The 21454-nt window shown below is 36.8% G+C and overlaps 1 protein-coding gene across 1 annotated transcript; it reads left to right on the top strand.

Annotated features, from left to right (window-relative positions):
* The first annotated feature begins 342 nt into the window (after positions 1-342).
* PBLD (phenazine biosynthesis-like protein domain containing) lies at positions 343-21226 on the top strand. Its single transcript, XM_014940328.1, has 9 exons — positions 343-745; positions 3053-3152; positions 6594-6692; positions 7170-7279; positions 7433-7462; positions 8029-8117; positions 9288-9466; positions 11233-11295; positions 18906-21226. Exons 1-9 carry the CDS (start codon positions 662-664, stop codon positions 19016-19018), a joined length of 867 nt encoding a protein of 288 aa, XP_014795814.1. The 5' UTR covers positions 343-661; the 3' UTR covers positions 19019-21226.
* Positions 21227-21454: the final 228 nt, after the last annotated feature.

Raw genomic sequence — 21454 nt, 5'->3', positions numbered from 1 at the left:
GCGGGGGCGCGGGCGCATGCGCGGCGCGGCGGGCGCCGAGTTCCCGCCAATTCCTGTCAGGGCTCCGGCGCGGGGGGGGGGAGGGGGGCGCGTGCGCGCTGGGCTTCCCTGCTCTTGGCGCCAAGGGGACTCGGAGCTCGGCCGTTAACGGCCGTTAACGCCTCAGGCAGCCCGGTCGTCCCCTCAGCGTGTGTCGCTGAAAATCTGCCGCGGCTTGGGAAGGAGGGAAGGAGGGAGGGAGGATGGGAGAGGTTGTCCGCTCTGGGGGCACGCAATGGCCGCCCGTCTCTCCGCGGCTCGGCCGCTGTGGTAAACCCATGGCCGGCCGGGGATGGGGGGACGGCCTCACGCAGCTCCTGCCCTGGGAGAGGCTGGGCTGGGCGCTGTGGTGGAAGGGCCTCTAGGGCGTTTTAGAACCGGCCTCAAGCGATGCAAGAGGGAGGTTAAAACCCGTGTTAATTTAAAACAAGCGGAGCGCCGGGGGTGTGGAAGGGGCCTTGAGTCCTTGTCCGTCCTCGGAAGTGACGGGCTGGGGGGGCCGCCGGCTCCTCCTGCCGGTAGGGAAATATTAACCCGGGGTGCTGCTGTCATCTGGGGATAAGGCAGGTTAGAAAGTTCCTTGCAGAAAACAGTTCACGACTTAAATAGGCGCAAAACGACAATGCAAATTCCCATTTTTACGGTTGATGCCTTTACAAACCGGCCATTTTCTGGAAATCCTGCGGCAGTTTGTCTGCTTGAAAATGTAAGTTAAAAAAAATTAACCGTTTTATGAGGGACTGCAATGGCATTTACTGTACTTAACCTGAGCACCCAGGACTGCATTAGACTTTGCTTCCTTTACTCAGGGGTTCTGCTTGCAAGCGTTGCTTGTAGTTGCTCCAGAATACAGAGAAATTAGCACAGGCGTACTCGTTTTCCATCAGGATTATTTCCTACAAGACACTCTTTATTTTTGTGGAGGTTTTTTTCTTTGGTTTTGGGTGTGGGTTTGGCTTTTTTTTGGTGTTTTATTTTTTTTTTTTAGGAATTACTGGTTTTATTTTGAGTTAAGAAGAAATGGTTTAATTTTTTAAGCCAATGGATTTGGAGTGAACTCTGAAAGGAAATGCAATACCATAGAATCACTGCTCGGTAGTTTTTGAATGAAGTGCTGAAGTGTGGATTTGGTTTTGATATGGGGTTTTCGTGTTTCCCCCACATTTCTATTTTTTCTCTTTCTATGGAAGGGAAAAGGAGCATAGACTTGGATCTGAGTCTTTCACTGCTAGTCTGTGAGCTTAAACAGCCATTTTTTGCTGCTTCAAAGTTGTGTGGTACTTTTAGTGCAATTGACAGTAGTCGCCCTCCTCATCAAGCTCTTATGAACAGTTAGTACTAATTGGTACCCTTTAGACCATTTCTACCAAAAACTAATTATTAACGTGGATTAGAAATTTATAGGTCTTACATTATTTGTATAATAACACTTGATGAAAATTGTAAGTATGAAAATATATGTAGAGCAGTCAGTGGCAATAGCTTGTACTGACAATATGAATACTTTCTAAATATTCCTAAGCCTATCCAGGTCTCATACAATATAGCCTGCTTGCCAGATCAGCTGAAGTTATGATTGAGAACATCTCCCTTGAGACGTATTTTTCACCCCCTAAAATCTAAATGCTACCTCTCAGAATGAACTTACTTTAGAACTTCTAATTGCATTTTTACATTAATTTTACTTTATTGCATTAGTGTATTGTGAGGGCAACTCATTTGCATGTTGCCTTTGGAGTGTTGAGATTTTAAAGTGGTTTTTTTTTTCTGCAGTACCTGAGGCTGGAGGCTTTAGTGTCAAAGTTAAAGCTGAGATTCAGTTAAAGCAGATTCTAATACATAATTTTATTTTAAGGTCCAGGAAAGTATGGTGCAGCTAGCAGCAGTATTTCTGTTCTCTGTTCCCTTCAGTCTCAGCAGGTGCTCCACAAAAACCATTGAGAGTAGTAGTGCAAGAATGGCAAAACAAGCCCTTTGAGTATTTCAGAAGTGCCACAGGATGGCAGTATTTCAATAAAGTTCTATTATTTTTAATAACATTTTGGTTGGTCTTTATTCTGGTTTAGTTTCTTTAGAGTAATTGACAGAACTATTTCCCTGGAATAAAGGAGAGGCACTTGTCACTGTAAAACATTAGAATGTTGTTTCATTGTAAAGAATTCACTCTGCAAGCACAGGTCTATAATACGTATCAGTAATTGTTTCGTATCTGTAGTATGGGATCATTGGCTGAAAAGGATTATAGTCATTAAGGGAAATAAGTAAAGCTAGGAGGGTGAATTTTTATCTATCAGAGGTTGAATCTGACCAGGTCCACTCGGGGAAATAAGTAAAGCTAGGAGGGTGAATTTTTTATCTATCAGAGGTTGACTCTGACCAGGTCCCCTCAGTACTTTGCTTTGTTTGCATTTTGATATTTTAAAGACCAGGTTCTCAAACCTGGGCAGTCAGCATAATTGTGGGGAGAGAGCAATGGAACAAGGGTGAAGTAGAATTTTATACAATGGCTACAACTCGTGTATCCTGGGGTCAATGTTCACTGGTTTAAATCTGCAGGCAGTTAGAGCAGAATGTAGCCCTAGCCCTCACCATTACTACATACCTCTGGCTGGCATGGATTTTTCAGAATTACAACTAGAGAGTTGTAGTTGGTGATCTAAAGATCACGTTAATAATGGCTTCTCAGGGTGACTTATAATTATGACTTCAAAAAAAAAAGGTTGTATTCATGGAAAGACAGAGTTTAGGTTTTTTGGTGATTTTATTTTCCATGTATTCCAAGAATTTCTAAACTAGTAGAACAAATATTAGAAATGCCCGAGTATCACAATGATTGAAGTAGTTATTCTGTTTTATGCTTAAAGTTTTTTTTTACTCTTACACAGTATTTTGAACTAAAAAAGAATCTGTGTTATATTATACTCGAAAATGAAATTACTGTATTTATTTGACAGAAAGTTTGATTCTGTGGTTTTTGGCCTGCTTTTAATTGGGTTTGTTGTTTCATCATTAGGATTTGGATGAAGATTTGCACCAAAAAATCGCAACAGAAATGAACCTTTCAGAAACTGCTTTCATCAAAAAACTGCACCCGAAAGATGACTTTACCAAAAGTGAGCATTTTTGTTTACCCACCAAAATCTCTTACAAGGGAATAGGTAGACATTGTGGGTGCATTTTTAAGGAATGGTGCTAAGACAGCCAAAGCAAAAACTTGGAGTGGTGATGTTTCTTACTTAAGATAATAATAATAAGCCTTTTGCGCATGGATTCTTTATAGTATTTGTGCTGCATATCAAATTCATTTTATAATGTGCAAACATTTATTAATAATAAATTATACCATTTGTTTTAGTGCCTTTTATTAAATAAGCAAGTTGTATGAGAAAATCTAAAAATGCTGTGCAAAGATCCTTCAATTAATACTTCCATTACTACTAATCTCCTGGGATAATTTCTTATACAAGCAGAAGAATAGAGGACGGAATAGAGGATCTTATTCTATATGCACAAGACTGCAAAGTGGGTAGAATCTGGTTTGGCTGTTCAGGAAATCATCACTGGGATAACTGTAAGCTATTATTTGAGTTTGTCACGAAATCTCATAAAGTATCTGTGGAACAAAAACTGGAAAATGTATGTTTCCAACGAAACTGGGAAATCTGAAGTTACCCAAAATAAAGACATTAGGCTGCTTATTTGATTGGTTTGAATGAAGGGACTTCACTGCTGTTCTTCGGTAAGGAAATGGAGAGACACTAGGCAAAATAGAAAATACCAGGCAAATACAGAGTCTGGTCAAAATCATGTTGTGGATTAGTTTCCAGCTGAAATCTGCTCACTTTGCAGTTGTGTGGTGGCATGAGCTGTGGGGCTGGAACCCCAGTAGCCTGGAGTTAGAGTCCAGGTGAAGGTGTCCTGTTGGCTTTGCCCTGGCTTTGGTACAACATGGTGGAAGAGAGAGATAAACAGCTTTGGGGTTATTGGCTGTCTGAAAGAGGCCCTAGAACAGTATGCAAAGAAACTGTTCTTTATCATTTGTTTGCTTAGGGAGTGGGATTTTGCACAGTCTAATTAAGAGGATTTTCTTAAAGCAATAACTATAATCACTTACTCCTATTGTTAATAAATTGGAATTTGTTTTAGGGTTACACTAATTGCTTGAATCAAGAAGTGATAATACTTTTCATTTTTCACGTTGACCTTGCCACTATGGTTAACACATTTATTTATTTTCAAGTCATTCAGATCCAACAGTATATAAAACTCTAGCTTTTTTCTCATTAAAGTGCTTTTGATATTAATTAGAGTAGAGTTTGTGACATCAGATCCACACAGCTGCAGAAGAGGTGCACAGGTTTTTTTTAAAGGAATTTAGTCACTGAGCTACACCTGAGAATGTGTGTATTAAGGGGTGCTGGGAGCAAGAGGATACCAGGAACACCAGAATGTCATTTATGAGACGAGCATTAATTGGTGTGCTAAGGGCTCCTGGACAAAGAGTATGTTTCTGCAGGAGTTTGAGTTTGTGATCAGTGCATTTCTTTTAATTTTTAAAAATTACATTATTTTAGTGATATATTGATTTACAAGAATACAAAATGTCTTCTCAGTCTGAGTCCAGCTGCATGTCTCAAGCATCCATGCAGGTCTTCTGGGTCACAGGGCTTGTCTGGCTCTGGTCAGTCATGGCTGACTCCTTTTCCTCCTGCTTTCAGCCACAATTTCCACTTGGGGGAGTGCATTAACGCCACAGGGCAGGCTCCCAGCTGGGTTCTGTGTCTGCCCTGTCTAGGAGCACTTCTCTGTCCATTAGTTTCATCCGCTACATTTTATTGGAATTCTATTTGTTTTCATTAGACTGGGGACTCTGACTTTAGTGCACTATTTTTTTGCAGGGATAATGACAAGACTGGAGGGTTTTTTTAAAATTTGTTTCTTTCTTTTGCACCTTCTAGTTATGTTTGTATGGTAATTAAAATATAGATATTTTCATAAATGTTATCTTAAATACTGTGGTGCAAGAACTCTGCAAAAGCTACAGGAAACCACATATAGTGCACTTGGGTTTCAATTCTTTTAAACAACAAGTAGAAATATGATTTCTAGTGAAATGAAGGGGTAGTGTACATTAAAGGCTTTTACCAGACTTGACTGGTAGTTTGAGCAAAATGATTATTAACTGACCTAGCTCTGATACAGATTCCATTATACCAGCAAAACTGTCTTTAACCCCTAAAGGGTAACCCAGCCTGTGGGTGTATGGAGATCCTGACTGTGACTTTGTAGGATTCTATAATACACGAGGACAGGGAGGCTTTATCTTCTAAAATTATCTTATACTTTATGGCAGATTACCACAAATATCACAAAAATCCCCACTAGCAAGTATACCTATGATTAATGAAGTGAATATATACATATTTCTCAAGCTATTACAAATATTATCTGTGATCAATAGTATAGCAGGAATCAGTAACAGCAGCAAGAAGTATATATATGATATTACAGGTTACTACAAACATATCACTAGTCAATAATCAAAGTTATTGATAATATAACAGCAGATATACTTATGATAGATTACTTATAGGTATATATATGGTATGAAGCACATTAAATAGATTCCAGGGGGGAGGACAAACAGATCTCAGAAGGAGGACCCAGCCATCCCAGAAGTGGGAGCAAAAACCAAACTGAGCCCAGAAGTGGGCCCAGAGGGGGACCAGTAAAATAACAGTGTCTCACTTCAAAGATGATCTGTGTCATGGAGTTTGGAGTCAGCCATGTGTTCCTGGCAAGTGTCCACGATCCTGTGTGTGCAGGTTGAGAAGGTTTGTGTAGACCTGTTTAGGAAAGGGAGTAATATATGTAGCTCTTGGAGAGAGAAGCTCCATTTTGAATAAAAATTAAATAATTTTCATGTCATAGAGACACAAGAGCATGTAGGACAGCACCACTTCAAGAAGCCAGTAGATGCTGTTAATTTCTGTATTTTCACCTGGAACAGCTCATAGATGATGATGTTTGCTATTCTCTCAGATGAATTTTTATTTTTCCAGACTGTTTCAGTTAGAACTGCCAGTGGCAGTTGCCAGTTTTACTTTCTCAGGATGTTTTCCCCTTTTTCCAGACTTTTTTTTTTACTGATAATGCTGTTACAGTTTGTTGGTTTTGTTCTCACTGATGCTATCTTGTCCTGTCTCTGGTTTCTAGCTCTGCAGCAGTGCTTCAAAGTTGCCAGCTGCCTTTCTCAAGGTTGTTTCTGGTTCCCAGACCTAGTTCTCAGGCCAGCAGGCATTTCTATTCTGCAGGTCCTCTGCTCTTTTAACGAAGTAGCTTTCTTCCCTTGGTGGTAGACTCTTCTGACTCAAAAGTAATAGCTATTCCAAAAAACAGTACAAAATAGGTTTCTAAAAGTGTGTTTAAGACTGACACTGATTATAACATGCATTTTGATTAACTGAAATGTCATCGCTCTGCATAAAGTTTTGAGATAAATTGAAGAAATAGATTTCTTCCACTTAATAACGTTAATAAACTTTATTTTTAAGGTTCCTGCTTTGGACTCAGATGGTTCACCCCAGCCAATGAAGTTCCTCTCTGTGGTCATGCTACACTTGCAGCATCTGCTGTGTTGTTTCATATACAAAGTATGTTTGCAAGCTATTTATTACTATAACTTTTTAGAAAATTTCCTTCTAAAAGGTCTCTATTTTCTACAACAAAGGCAATCAAATATTGAGAACATTTAGAGAACACTTAGAACACCTTAGGAATTGTCTTTTACAACTGCTCTGTAATTATAAGGTTGTAGTCTGATGCCTACACTTGGATTCCAATGCCCTACTATTACTCTTGTTTAAGAAAAGTGCTAGATATGCAAATGTCATCTGGGAGAGGCACAGTAGAATTTGATGAATAGGGGAGTATTGCCCTTTCTGTTAAAAGGAAATTCCCATTCATTCCAAGAACGTGCAGGAAAGTTTCGCTGGTGATTGCTGTGTTTATTAGCCTCAGCAGACTATTTGTTGAGTTAGTTGGGAATTTTGTCTGAATATACTGAACTACTCTAAGAGCTATAGTAATTTAGATTCACATTCTTGTGTTTGTTAATGTTCTTTCTCTAGAAAACACAAATTCAGTTCTCACATTTGTGACATTGAGTGGGGAATTAAAAGCCAGACAAGTGGAAGATTATATTGTCCTTGACTTACCACTTTACGTAACCTACCCACAGGTCAGTCAAAATTTTATTCATTAAAATCTTTCAAGGAAAGTACACTTTTATGTTTGTGTATGTATATAAGTATATCTGTCTATCTATAGTTGGATAGATACATATATATATGTCCTATTTTTTACAGTGTGGTTTTGTTGTTTTTTTCTTCAGGTACTTCAGGAAGTAGAAGAGTTAATAAAGGTAAAAAAGAATCTATATGTGGTCATAGAAGCATGTTTATACTTATATATAAGCTATATATATATAAGTGTGTATATATATACTTATATATAAGCTCTACTAATTTTTATATATTGAAATGGCTGTAAAGTGGCAATGTGGCTTTGCTTGATCTACTCATGAACTTGAAACACTAAACTTTAAAGGTCTGAGTCATGCAGCTAAGGAAATGGAATACTCCAAAATGCTGGAGTTGAACTTTTGTCTCCCACTACCATTGACTGGAGTGTCAGTGTTTATTTCAGTCCATTTCCAGCCTATTGTATGCATGTGAGGGCAATCTGGTGTCCTTGCCCTCTTCTAGGTCCCTGAATTTCTTTCCAAGTTGACATAGGCAGAGCTCTTAGCACCTACTCATGTCCCTTCACGCACTTAAGCACTTAGTGCATTTACTTTTCGTGTATTTGAGGGCTGCGTGAAAGACTTTGTATAAGCCCTGTTCTAGCAGGGATTTTGTTCCATGAAAATGTTAAGGAAATAATACTTCATATTCAAATGATGATGTATTCCTTTGTCTTTTCCACCAGGCAGCCGTTGGTGACATGATTGTTCAAGACCTGCGTTACTCTCCTGACACAAAGAAACTCTTAGTCCGCCTCAGTGATGCTTATGACAGGTGTCTTAGACTTTTTTTTTTTTAAATCAAGTGTGCAGAAATTGAGTCTCCTTGTTTAGCCTCTATTCCTTACTCACTAGGCTCTTTTATCTGGCTTTAAAACAGGTGGAGTTCAAAAACTTTCATTGAAACTCCTGTGCTAAATAGTTGTTTTATCTTCTCATGTGAGCTTATTGAACCTGCAAAGCTACATAAGATCAGTCTGAAATCTGTCTCCAAGAAAAGGTGGTGTAGGAAACAGTTTTAATGATGTTATATTTTCCCTGTCCATCTGAGTAAAAAAAAACAACAAAAAACATCTAGTAACCTAACAGGAAATTAGGAGTCTTGCTTCTCAAATGAAGAAGTAATAGTCGCGCAACTATAGAGTTCCACTTAGTGAGACAGGGCACATTGACAGGATGCCATGGATTCCTGTTCCATTTGACTGTAATCTTCTTACACATACTTAACAGCTCATAAGTAGCTTTATAAAGGAAATTCCAATTCAAATTATTTCAAAGCATTTGTTATTCTCAGAGAGCTGAATTTCATTGCTAAGTCAAGTATGATTTGGATATATATTGCTGGAACATGAATTCTTGAATCAGGCCCAATTACTTTTCTTGAAGTTTGGTCTAATGTTTAAAGATTGGGCTAGTGAGGAGATAGAAATATTCTCAGTTGAGTACTTATTATTTTTACTCTTTCAGACTTTATTTTGTAGGGAGAAATCTGCACCTTCACAGGGTTCAGACTGTTGTAGAGTCATGAATTCCATGAAGGTCTAAATGGTGTTAGTTGTTCGCTTGCTCTGAAAGGAGATGGAGTGCTTACTCTTTGCATTCTGTAGTGATGAAGTATTTCTTTCAGTGATTAGAATGTTGAAACAGAAGTGTGCATTTTTGTAGCTCATATTCCAGGATGCTCTGTTTTCAGAAATAAATAGGAAATGCATGACTTGAACTTTTTTCTCTGCTCACTCAGAGTGTACAGAATTCATAGAGTAGTCTTTGGTCAAATGCCGTTGGGAGGACAATGCTAGGAATCTTGTCCACTCTTAACATTTCACCGTGGCTGTTTTGGGGATTGTAGAGAAGATGATTTTGTAGTTTTCTGTTTCTTTTCAATACTTAAATTAATGTAAAAATGAAGAATATGGACCATTAAAGATCTATCATTATATTCAAGGTCTGTGTTGGAAGGACTGCAAGTGAGCGCACAACGCTTTTTGTCAGCTGAAAAGACAGGAAAAGTGAAAGGACTCATACTCACTCTTAAGGGAAATTCCAGTGGAAAAGAGAAAGGCCATGATTTTTACTCCAGATATTTTGCACCTTGGTATGGAGTTCTGGAAGACCCTGTTACAGGTACGTGCGTGATAAGTGACTCTTACTCTTGTTTCAGTTCAATTAAAAGCTTCTTATTAAACTTCATTAATCTGGTTTTGTACTTTGGAGTCTTTCTTATAAATTATAGTTTTATATCTACAGCAAGAGTGTGCTCATTAAACTGAAAACTTTCATGGCTGATGCCAACTTATTCAGAAAAAATCCTCTTCTTGCTGTCACCAGGCCACATATTGCTGTGCCATCTTTAGATCTTTTCCCTGAAGTATTCCAATTAAAGAAAAGTGAGAGACTGGTTTGGTATTGAATGAGTATTGGAGTAGAAGTTCATATCCACTTCTGTTCGTGTTCTGTATATTTTTTTTCTGCTTCAGCTGAGATCTGCTGTACATTCGTGACACTGTGGATATTCTCAGGCCTATGAATAATGTGAACTCAAAGAGTTGTAACATTTAGGGGCAGGAAGGCCAGTTCTCTGCCTGTTCCCTTGATGTTGCTCTCAGTAGGTGTGACGATTGCTGCAGAATCATGTTACTTGCTTAGGTACCAGTTAATTACAGGTTAATTATTAGTCAGCTGAGAATTTGGTCAAAAATGCTCATTAAATGTTTTGCTAAATAAAGAGAAAACTTTCTTCGTTGAAAGAAAGGTTTACAAAGAAATATAAGCCATGTATTTTAGTTATTTTTTTAAGCTTTCAGTCATGCTTTCCTGATAAAGCTGGAGAGAGTCTGAATAACATATCTAATCCCAGAGCTCATTCCTTAACGTTTCTGGGAAGACTAGTAGACATGTAGGAAAAGCTAGAAGTTTCCTGAATATCTGAGACTTTTCTAGGCTTGTTATAGCTCACTGTTGCTTGTCTTCCATCTTTGTGTTCTTTCTTTTGTAAAAATAAATCTTTTTATTGTATTGCTGAAGTGTACTTTCAACAGTGTTACGGCTTTGTATTATATTTCTTTTGTAACAATTTGTTAATAATGCTACATGTCCTGCTGTCCTTGAGCCCTGATAATTATAGTTACTTCACTGTAGGGTTTCCAGCAGAGTGTCTTTGCCCCTAGCTGCTAATGTAGACTGAAGCAGCATCTCTAGCTATGAATCTGAGAAATCATTCTAAGTTTTTAAGCCATCTGCCAGTCAGGAAACGAGAAATTAATTGGTCTTTTAGCTTTCAGAAGCTGTGGTGAGACCTTAAAGATCTCTCTGAGTTACATCCTGATATTTACCAGCATTCAACATTGAAAAAACCCTGAGGTTTTAGTGTAAAAACCGTTAGGAGAGGAAATGTCTTAGTTTTACAGTGACTTCTATCCACCTGTTCCTATTCTTAAAAAAATATCCAGAAGCCTGTTGGGCTTTTTGATGGATGGTCATTCATATTTCATTGAATAACATCATGTCTAGATGAATAATATTTTGAATTCAGTATTTTGGGATTCTATTATTAGATTCTGTTAGGAAACTTCACTTCTGGTGAACAATTAATACTTTGGCTCAAATATTTTAATGGGTACTGTTTTTTATTCCTACCAGTTGTGGCTAATCATGAAGCCCTCACCTAGGCAACGCTTCTACTGAAGCCAGAGGATGAGGAATTAATGCTGTTTTGTCAAAGATAAAAGAAATATTAAAGTATTCTGTCTGCTCTGCAAACTCCTAGGTATTTTTGCCCTAGACACACGTGGCACTTGATTTGTTTATGGCATTTACATTTTGAATGTGCTTGCTTGAGAAAGTAGTGATTATAATTTAATTCTGTACTCTGTTTTCCATTTTCTTTTAAGGATCTGCCCATGCTGTTTTAAGCAGCTACTGGTCAGAGCAGCTGGGGAAGAAAGAGATGCTCGGTAAGAGAAATTGTTTTCTTGCAAAGCTGCCCATTTATGTAAAAGTTACTCACTGTATTATTATTATTACTACAATCCAAACTGTAGCAATAACTCCCTATACATTTCCTCAGTATTAATGGAATACTATGCAATATTTTGTGTGTGAGGTAATCTTTAAAAAATTGCTTTCTTTCCTACCCACCAATATGACACATCATGCCTGCAGGGAGTTTGAAGTCTCAGTTTTTGGAATTTATTTCTCATGACCTTTCATCATAACTGAAGCTTGGTGAACTTCAGAAGCTGTTGGTTTTGTGTGTTGTTTTTGTGATTGAATTTTACTTTACTTCTTGGTCTTTATGGCTTGCACTTTGGGTATCGGGGAAAAAGGTAATTGGTATTTTCACTCACAATGTGTAATTTTCAGTTGAATTTGAACAGTGTTTTCCTTTCCCTTCTTGTATATTAAGATGAGATTGAAAAAAGTCATAAGGTTTCTGCCTGATTTTGGAATTTTCTTCAGAATTACTCCAGATTAATCCCTTCAGTATCTTCTTTAGGAAGCTTAGGGCCCAGAATAACTAGTGTTGTTATAGCCACATAAGAAGAGATGATGTATTTTTAATGTTCAGATTCTACTTACAGAATGTGCTTTATGGTACAGGGTTTTTTTCTGGTTTCTCTTGCATCTGAATATTTAGGTATGAAGATCGGTTTTCCGCAGGATGATGATCTTTTACATGGTAGCAAGGAAGGGTGTAAGAAACAATAGTCACTTACATTACAGAAACAGAAAGACTGACAATAAATATATAAGAATGGGGACAAGATACTGGCAAACTTTATTTGTTTGTAATTTATTTGCAGTCTTACCTTTAAATGATTAAGCTTAAGGGAATTTGAGATTAACTCTGAAGTCAAAGAACAGATTTGTTGGTAATCTTTCAATCACTGAGATATGCTTATTAAGTCACATATTTGTCGTTAAGCAAGAAGCTGAAGATCTTGGTGGAAAAAAACAAGAGAAAGTGTTAATACATGACAACACTAGATAAAGAGGCATTGGGTGTCTGTTTGCTTCTCATGTGTCTAGTGCTTTGCCAGAGAATGGAAGAACAACAGAAGCAAAACACAATACCCTAGTCCCCGTCTGTTTCTCTAAGAGGGGGCAGGGGATTACAGTTTTTTCCTGCACTAAGTCCTGCACTGACTAAATCTTTGGTAACATTTAGTTTAGAACACAGATTGGATCCTTGATCTAATACTGTTCCTTGTCCATAAAGGTAAACACTTTCCAAACAAACAGCTATCATAAATACAAGCCTTCCTATATTTGGTCAAATTAATCTCAAAATGGATTTTCTTGAGAATGATAAGCTCTTCAAAGGATCAGTTTTGTGCTGCATAGACCAGTATGGTAATCTACAATGACAGACGCCTTCTCTATCATTAATTGAACAAAAGATTTGACGTTCTATTCTGAAGATCTCGTATTTGCATTTACATCAGACATACCTGTGATAGTTTCCATAATGTTGGGGGGAAAAATCCCAAATTATTTTCTGAAGAGGAGAAATTGTCTCTGGTAATGCATCCTTATGGACTGTTTTGCAGAAGATTTTGACATTTCTGGATATTAATGTGGAATTTAAAACCCTTCCATGCCATCTATAGACACTGCTTCTTTAAGTAATCAAACAGACAGGAATTCTGTCTGTATTTTTAGATGATGCTTTCTACCTGTTTTGCATTTTCATTTTGTATTTTGTGTGTACTGTGCCATTTCCTCTTTTAAACAAACTTATCTCAAGCATCAAAGACAATTTATACTATAATTAGCTTCTCTAATATGTTTGGCACAAAAAAAGTCCTATTTGCCCACAAGATAGATTTTTTTTTTTGTTTGTTTGTTTGTTTTAAATATTATTTCATACTTCATGCATATGTATTCATCAAACTTCTTTTGTGGTAGAAATCATACAAAATAGATTTAAAGAGAACAAATTCATTTGACATCTGATCAACATGTGGTCTCTATTTGTGCTTATGAGAAATAACTTTTCCTTACATTCATGAGGGGTATCAGGTAGTACTGGGGCAAATCCTGTCTCTAATGAGATCATTTGGAAGTGATGGCTGGCAATCAAGCAGATTGCATACCACCAAAGGTTAATAAATAAGAGCACATTTTGACTTTTTAGAAACCTTTGCAGTAGCATCTGTAATATCCGATACCTATTATTACAAGAACAAAGGAAGATTTTCTTCCATAAAATGAAAGATCCGTTAGTTCCAAAATAGATCAGATATGAAATAATATAAAAATGAGGAACATTAAATCCATTGTCAGATCTCTCTGGGTATTGTGACCTCCAGGAGGAGGTCAGCTGCATCTCTACTGAAGTATGAGTCATAATTTCCTGTGTTTGGGTTCTCTTCCTACTTTTATTAGACCAAATTGTCAATAACCACCCCCATGAACTACAAAGAGAATTTTCCAGTCTTTTTACAAGGTGAAATACTTTATGGTCTTTCTTGAAACTATGTACATATCATTGAATTTAAGCTGAATGTTAAATCAGAGTTCAGTATCAGTTCTTGCCTTTTTTTTTATTATTTGAAGAGTCTTTGCAATATTTAAAACATTGTAATCTCTCATATCAGATGTATAGACTTTCATAATTGCTAATGAGTGCAATATTTAGCAACTGTCTCTGTATCCAGACCTTCACACAGTTTTCACATTTCTAAGATAACTTTTATAAGCGTGCATAAGGAATTCAGTAAAACCAAACAGATTATAGAGGCCTTTCCAAATTATTGTGAAGAGAAGGTAATCTCAGGTGAAGCTAGAGGAATCTTTCTGAACCTGTCTACTTCAGACAACTTTATGTATTTGTGGGGAAATTTTGATTCTTGTTACTTCTTTTCTCTTCTCTGATTCCTTCCCAGTACAGAACAAGTTTTATAGCATTTGAGGTTTTGTGTTTGGTGGTGATTTTTTTTGAGGGGAGGGACCACACCAACCAACCAACCAAAAACCAAGCCTTACTTTAATAACTGTAAGATCATACTTTTAAAAATTTTGCCAGGATTTCTTTCAATACAGAGTCTGTCCCATTTTCTAACTTTTCAGTCTCCTTGCCTTTTTTTTTTTTCTTTTTATGTGAAGAAATTGCTTTATTCAGGTAGAATTAATCTACCTGTATTTAAGTTTTTGCTAATTTGATTTCTCATGAAGTGAAGTCTCATGAGTTTTGCAGAGTTGTAATTGCAGCTTCCATCATTCCCAGGTAATCTCAACGTAAAAATTGACCTCATCAGAATTATACATAAGTATAAAATTTCTGCCAAATGTTCCATGTAGTTCTATCTACTTTCAGACATAGGGTTTTTTCATATAAACTTGGGTAACATTTTCTTTTCTGTCTTTTTGGGGTTTTTTCCTACTTTGAATGTTTCCCTAAAAATAAAATAAAATGGACCAGTGTCAAAACAGTCTCAGTAACCCTGCCATGGAACTCAGCACTTGGCTCCACATTTAAAGAAAGAAAAAAAAAACCAAACCACCCAACCAACCTCTGAAGGTTTGAAATAATTGATCTCTTTTATGCAAGCTTGCTATCATGAGAGAGTGGGAGAGTTTAGCTGTGTATTAGATTGTGTATACTATTGCCACTCAAGTGTAGCATGTTCTGGATCTTTAAGTGTCCAAAATACTCCAATTGAAGGCAGTACTCCAGACATAGATACTGTTCTGATGACTTAAAAGCAATATCTTGTAGTTCTATAAATGGAAAAGAACATAAATTATCAAAATCAATCTTTCTATAGCTCCTGTTTCCACTCTTTTGGAGCATTTGCTTTGTCTGAGAATCTAATATCCTGTTATAAGGAAGAGTTTTCTTATCAGCTGTGGCTGAGAAATGGTTTTAAAGTGTATGGTATATATGCTATCTGTTAGAGATCCTACGCTTTGTTGTGACCTGAATACAATCTCTACCCAATTTACAAATTGGGGGGTCATGAGGAAAAACATGCCCTTTGGCTTTAAGCAACTTTTGCAGCTGTTGGAAATCCGTTGAATAAGGAGATTGTGTATGTTAATGCCTTGATTTGTGCTTATGAGAAATAACTTTTCCTTACATTCATGAGGGGTATCAGGTAGTACTGGGGCAAATCCTGTCTCTAATGAGATCATTTGGAAGTGATGGCTGGCAATCAAGCAGATTGCATACCACCAAAGGTTAATAAATAAGAGCACATTTTGACTTTTTAGAAACCTTTGCAGTAGCATCTGTAATATCCGATACCTATTATTACAAGAACAAAGGAAGATTTTCTTCCATAAAATGAAAGATCCGTTAGTTCCAAAATAGATCAGATATGAAATAATATAAAAATGAGGAACATTAAATCCATTGTCAGATCTCTCTGGGTATTGTGACCTCCAGGAGGAGGTCAGCTGCATCTCTACTGAAGTATGAGTCATAATTTCCTGTGTTTGGGTTCTCTTCCTACTTTTATTAGACCAAATTGTCAATAACCACCCCCATGAACTACAAAGAGAATTTTCCAGTCTTTTTACAAGGTGAAATACTTTATGGTCTTTCTTGAAACTATGTACATATCATTGAATTTAAGCTGAATGTTAAATCAGAGTTCAGTATCAGTTCTTGCCTTTTTTTTTATTATTTGAAGAGTCTTTGCAATATTTAAAACATTGTAATCTCTCATATCAGATGTATAGACTTTCATAATTGCTAATGAGTGCAATATTTAGCAACTGTCTCTGTATCCAGACCTTCACACAGTTTTCACATTTCTAAGATAACTTTTATAAGCGTGCATAAGGAATTCAGTAAAACCAAACAGATTATAGAGGCCTTTCCAAATTATTGTGAAGAGAAGGTAATCTCAGGTGAAGCTAGAGGAATCTTTCTGAACCTGTCTACTTCAGACAACTTTATGTATTTGTGGGGAAATTTTGATTCTTGTTACTTCTTTTCTCTTCTCTGATTCCTTCCCAGTACAGAACAAGTTTTATAGCATTTGAGGTTTTGTGTTTGGTGGTGATTTTTTTTGAGGGGAGGGACCACACCAACCAACCAACCAAAAACCAAGCCTTACTTTAATAACTGTAAGATCATACTTTTAAAAATTTTGCCAGGATTTCTTTCAAAACAGAGTCTGTCCCATCTTCTAACTTTTCAGTCTCCTTGCCCTTTTTTTTTCTTTTTATGTGAAGAAATTGCTTTATTCAGGTAGAATTAATCTACCTGTATTTAAGTTTTTGCTAATTTGGTTTCTCATGAAGTGAAGAGTTTTGCAGAGTTGTAATTGCAGCTTCCATCGTTCCCAGGTAATCTCAATGTAAAAAATGACCACATCAGAATTATACACAAGTATAAAATTTCTGCCAAATGTTCCATGTAGGTCTGTCTGCTTTCAGACATAGCATGAAATAGCAATGCTTCTGTGCAAGAGAAAGAAAAGGTCAAGTGGTTTTTTCATATAAACTTGGGTAACATTTTCTTTTCTGTCTTTTTGGGGTTTTTTCCTACTTTGAATGTTTCCCTAAAAATAAAATAAAATGGACCAGTGTCAAAACAGTCTCAGTAACCCTGCCATGGAACTCAGCACTTGGCTCCACATTTAAAGAAAGAAAAAAAAAACCAAACCACCCAACCAACCTCTGAAGGTTTGAAATAATTGATCTCTTTTATGCAAGCTTGCTATCATGAGAGAGTGGGAGAGTTTAGCTGTGTATTAGATTGTGTATACTATTGCCACTCAAGTGTAGCATGTTCTGGATCTTTAAGTGTCCAAAATACTCCAATTGAAGGCAGTACTCCAGACATAGATACTGTTCTGATGACTTAAAAGCAATATCTTGTAGTTCTATAAATGGAAAAGAACATAAATTATCAAAATCAATCTTTCTATAGCTCCTGTTTCCACTCTTTTGGAGCATTTGCTTTGTCTGAGAATCTAATATCCTGTTATAAGGAAGAGTTTTCTTATCAGCTGTGGCTGAGAAATGGTTTTAAAGTGTATGGTATATATGCTATCTGTTAGAGATCCTACGCTTTGTTGTGACCTGAATACAATCTCTACCCAATTTACAAATTGGGGGGTCTCTTATCAGCTGTGGCTGAGAAATGGTTTTAAAGTGTATGGTATATATGCTATCTGTTAGAGATCCTACGCTTTGTTGTGACCTGAATACAATCTCTACCCAATTTACAAATTGGGGGGTCATGAGGAAAAACATGCCCTTTGGCTTTAAGCAACTTTTGCAGCTGTTGGAAATCCGTTGAATAAGGAGATTGTGTATGTTAATGCCTTGTCATCCATTTATAGGCTTTTACAAAAACACCACTGTGTGAAACTCAAACCTTTGTAAATACTGTCCGAACCAGATCATTTTCTGATCAGGTAGTCCTGCAATTGAAATGGGAGGACTGAAACAAGCCTACAGACTCAGCATGCCAAAATTATCAAAATCAATCTTTCTATAGCTCCTGTTTCCACTCTTTTGGAGCATTTGCTTTGTCTGAGAATCTAATATCCTGTTATAAGGAAGAGGTTTCTTATCAGCTGTGGCTGAGAAATGGTTTTAGAGTGTACAGTATATATGCCATCTGTTAGAGATCCTACGCTTTGTTGTGACCTGAATACAATCTCTACCCAATTTACAAATTGGGGGGTCATGAGGAAAAACATGCCCTTTGGCTTTAAACAACTTTTGCAGTTGTTGGAAATCCATTGAATAAGGAGATTGTGAATGTTAATGCCTCATCATCCATTTATGGCCTTTTACAAAAACACCACTGTGTGAAACTCAAACCTTTGTAAATACTGTCCGAACCAGATCATTTTCTGATCAAGTAGTGCTGCAATTGACATTTTCTGATCAAGTAGTGCTGCAATTGAAATGGGAGGGCTGAAACAAGCCTACAGACCCAGTCAGCGTTATCAGCCCACCTGTATATGACTGAACAGTTTAGACAAATGTTCAATTTTGTAATTATTTACAAGTGGGAGGTTATTTCTCCTTAAACTTTATCCAGCTGTATTAAATTATATATTCAGGATCACATAGATCAGTGTCTGTTCCTGTCTAGGTAAGAATTTTGTGACAGCTGAAGCAGCATCTATGTTCCTTTGTAGACTTTTTCCACTGACTGAGTTTTATTTACCCTTTAGCTACACACATTCTTTGAACCTAGTGTCTACTTCAGATGTTCAGTGCTGATAAACAGGTTCTTCATGCTCATGCAGATAATAGTCAGGTGTTCTGCCTTCTTACCTACAGAAACTCTCTATCCCATGAATGGGAGAATTCAAGACTTTTTTAGATATTCAAAGGAAACTTGGTTGGCTACATCGCAGTGAACTGTCCTTCGCTACTTGTATTAACTGGCGTCTTTGTCAGACTCAATAGCCAAGTTCTAGTCTGAGATACACCCTCAGCTAATCTTCATTCAGGGTGTCCCTGGTACAGAGCTTTCCCTGCTACTGCTTGCTTTCTGGACGCAGTCATCATTTCCCTGAGTTTTCATGGATTTTTAAATAATTTGTGAAAGATACTAGTTTTTTAACTGTGGATTCTTGTTTCCATTTAGCTTTTCAGTGTTCCCGCCGTGGAGGAGAGTTGAAGATTTCACTGCGTAATGATGGAAGAGTTGACATTGCGGGGCAAATTGCTATTGTATTAAAAGGAAACCTGACTTTCTGAAGAAATTGACACTAACAATTTCATCTCCCACACCTTCCCATTATTCATATTCTGCTGCTTATATCTATATTCTTGCTCTAGGCAATGAATCACTGCTGTCCTCAGAAGTCTCTGATTACTTATTTTCCCTTCTAAAAAATTGTTTGACAATGCTCACTCTAATCTTCAGGATCCTTGGTATTGTTTTCTTCACTTTGATCTTGCCATTTCATATGTACACTGACCTCAGAAACTGTCCAAGGACAGCTATCTTGTTATTCTGCTTTTAAATGATTCTTTTCTTTATTTCCAAATTCTATGTTAAAAGCCGCTCCTTCTTCCTCAATTGAATTGTAAAATTTTCTGAGATTGATAAAACAGTCAAACTTCTCCCGCATTCAGTCATTCTGCATGAAATCAGACTACAGTCCTTTAAAAAAAAGTAATATTTTCTCTGCCATATATTGAAGTGATGCTCATATATTCGTTAATTTCCTTCCATAAAAAAATGAAAAAAACATAAATGGTTTAAAATGTGCTTCATAGTTCTATTTTATCAGCAGTATTTTTCAAAGATGAATGGTATTGTGATGGCTTATAGTACTGCTGCTTAGTCAACATTTTTAATTAAAGCTGTAGCAGAAGAATTTAAGAGACTGACATAGTGATGCACATAAAGCTGGTTAAAATCTGAAAGAAAACTTTCTTAGTTACAGCACTAGCACTTACTTTCCAAAGACTGGACATCTGCTCCTGAATTAAAAGTTTCTCCTGTAATTTTCTTCATGAAGTGTTCTGCTTCAGCTTTTGTCACTTTTCCCTTTAATGTTCTTGTCTTTCTCTGGAGTTATTAGGGATATTGAACTGTTTTATTTACTGTAGCTAAAACTCTCTTTTCCCTTTCAACTTGCTTTTGTCCTAAGCTTTGCTTTAGTTCTTTTTCTTTGCAATGTTTCAGGATGAAATATTTTGAACTCAGAGGCATTTTCATACTATGGGCACAGCTGGATGCCTTTTATAAATGATGAGGAATTCAGTTGTGCCAAGTTCTCCTATTTCCAGTTACTTTGAATTTTATCATAACTCATAACTAACAGGTTACTTAAGCCCGAGTAGCTGGAGGCAAGTAACCGTGTGTGAAATAAAAGTTTCTAGCTCCTGCTGCTACAAAGAACATATCAAAAATATGATTTAAATGCACGACAAAGCTCAAGACCTAGGTGATGAAGACAAGGAATCTCCAGAAGGAGATGCATGTTCTTGGTCTGTATTCAATCTTGTTGAAGATCTTTGACCTGAAATGTGGTTTATAAACATGGACTCATCATCAGATGCAAGATGTGGCTATGGAGGCAGCTTAACAGCAATGTTCCAATGACATATTTAGCAGCTCCCTTGGCCTTTCCTTCTCCCAAAGTGAAGAAAAGATCCAATGATGTGGATCTTCTTGGGGAGCAATATTGCAATCTTGTTTTGCTGCATTTGCTGCTTCCTACAGGCTTATGCAAAGAGTGAATCTAGCCCAGCCTATAATCTGAGATGCTTTGGGGAAAAAAAAAAACAACAAAACACTTTAAGAGTAAAACTTCCTTAAGAATATAAATGAACTAAAGAAGCAATTATTGTTCACTCGTTCCCATTTAACAAATTGACAGTACAATTTTTTTTTTTCTCACGGGGACTAATAATGAACAAAGCCCAGTAAATTTTAAATATATTTGCTATCTGAATTTCCTGACCAAACCAATATCTTTGCTGCCTAATGGATTTTTTTAGAGCTTACTACTACTTAGTCTCTATTTCTGTTCAGGATAGAAAAATCACCAGAGCTCAGGTGGGAGACTTTGCAGTAATGTGTTTGTAATCAACAGATTAGTTAATCAGCCGTGATTTATTAATCATGAATTAATTATACCTGATTGTGCAGTTCTGCTGCCTAAATGGAGCTTTAAAGGAGTTATTTTATTAATCATCATTGTGCTAATTGCAGACACTTACAGAAGGATTGCTAATTAAATATGCAACCATATGCAAAACAAGCAAGGCTGCTGAGAGTGGCAAGAAAAAGAACACTCATTTTCTGAGTAGCAACTTTATTCTCCTGAAATACTGTGTAGTTGACCTGGTGATCCTAATAACTCACTAACACTTATTTTAATACATTGCACATTTTTAGTTAACAGCAACAGAAACTAATTGTTGTGACAAATAAAATAAAATAATTTAGAATTTGTGTGGCCTTGCTTTGTGTTTTCACGCGAAGGACTTACTTGTTGGTTTGATTAGCTGTATATAGTTAATCTAACTTAACTGTCTTTACTTTGAGCAAGATCCTGAATGCTGTAGCCTCAGCACCAAGTAAATGTCTGATTACACTTGAAATGAGAATTCAGAATTGCATGAGTTTCATATCAAGCAAAAGAGGAACACAACGATGTTTAATTAAGTTAATTTCCA

The sequence above is a fragment of the Calidris pugnax genome, unplaced genomic scaffold (assembly GCF_001431845.1).
Source record: "Calidris pugnax isolate Ruff unplaced genomic scaffold, ASM143184v1 scaffold39, whole genome shotgun sequence".
NCBI classification, from domain to species: Eukaryota; Metazoa; Chordata; class Aves; order Charadriiformes; family Scolopacidae; genus Calidris; species Calidris pugnax.
This window is presented reverse-complemented; position numbering and strand designations above follow the sequence as displayed.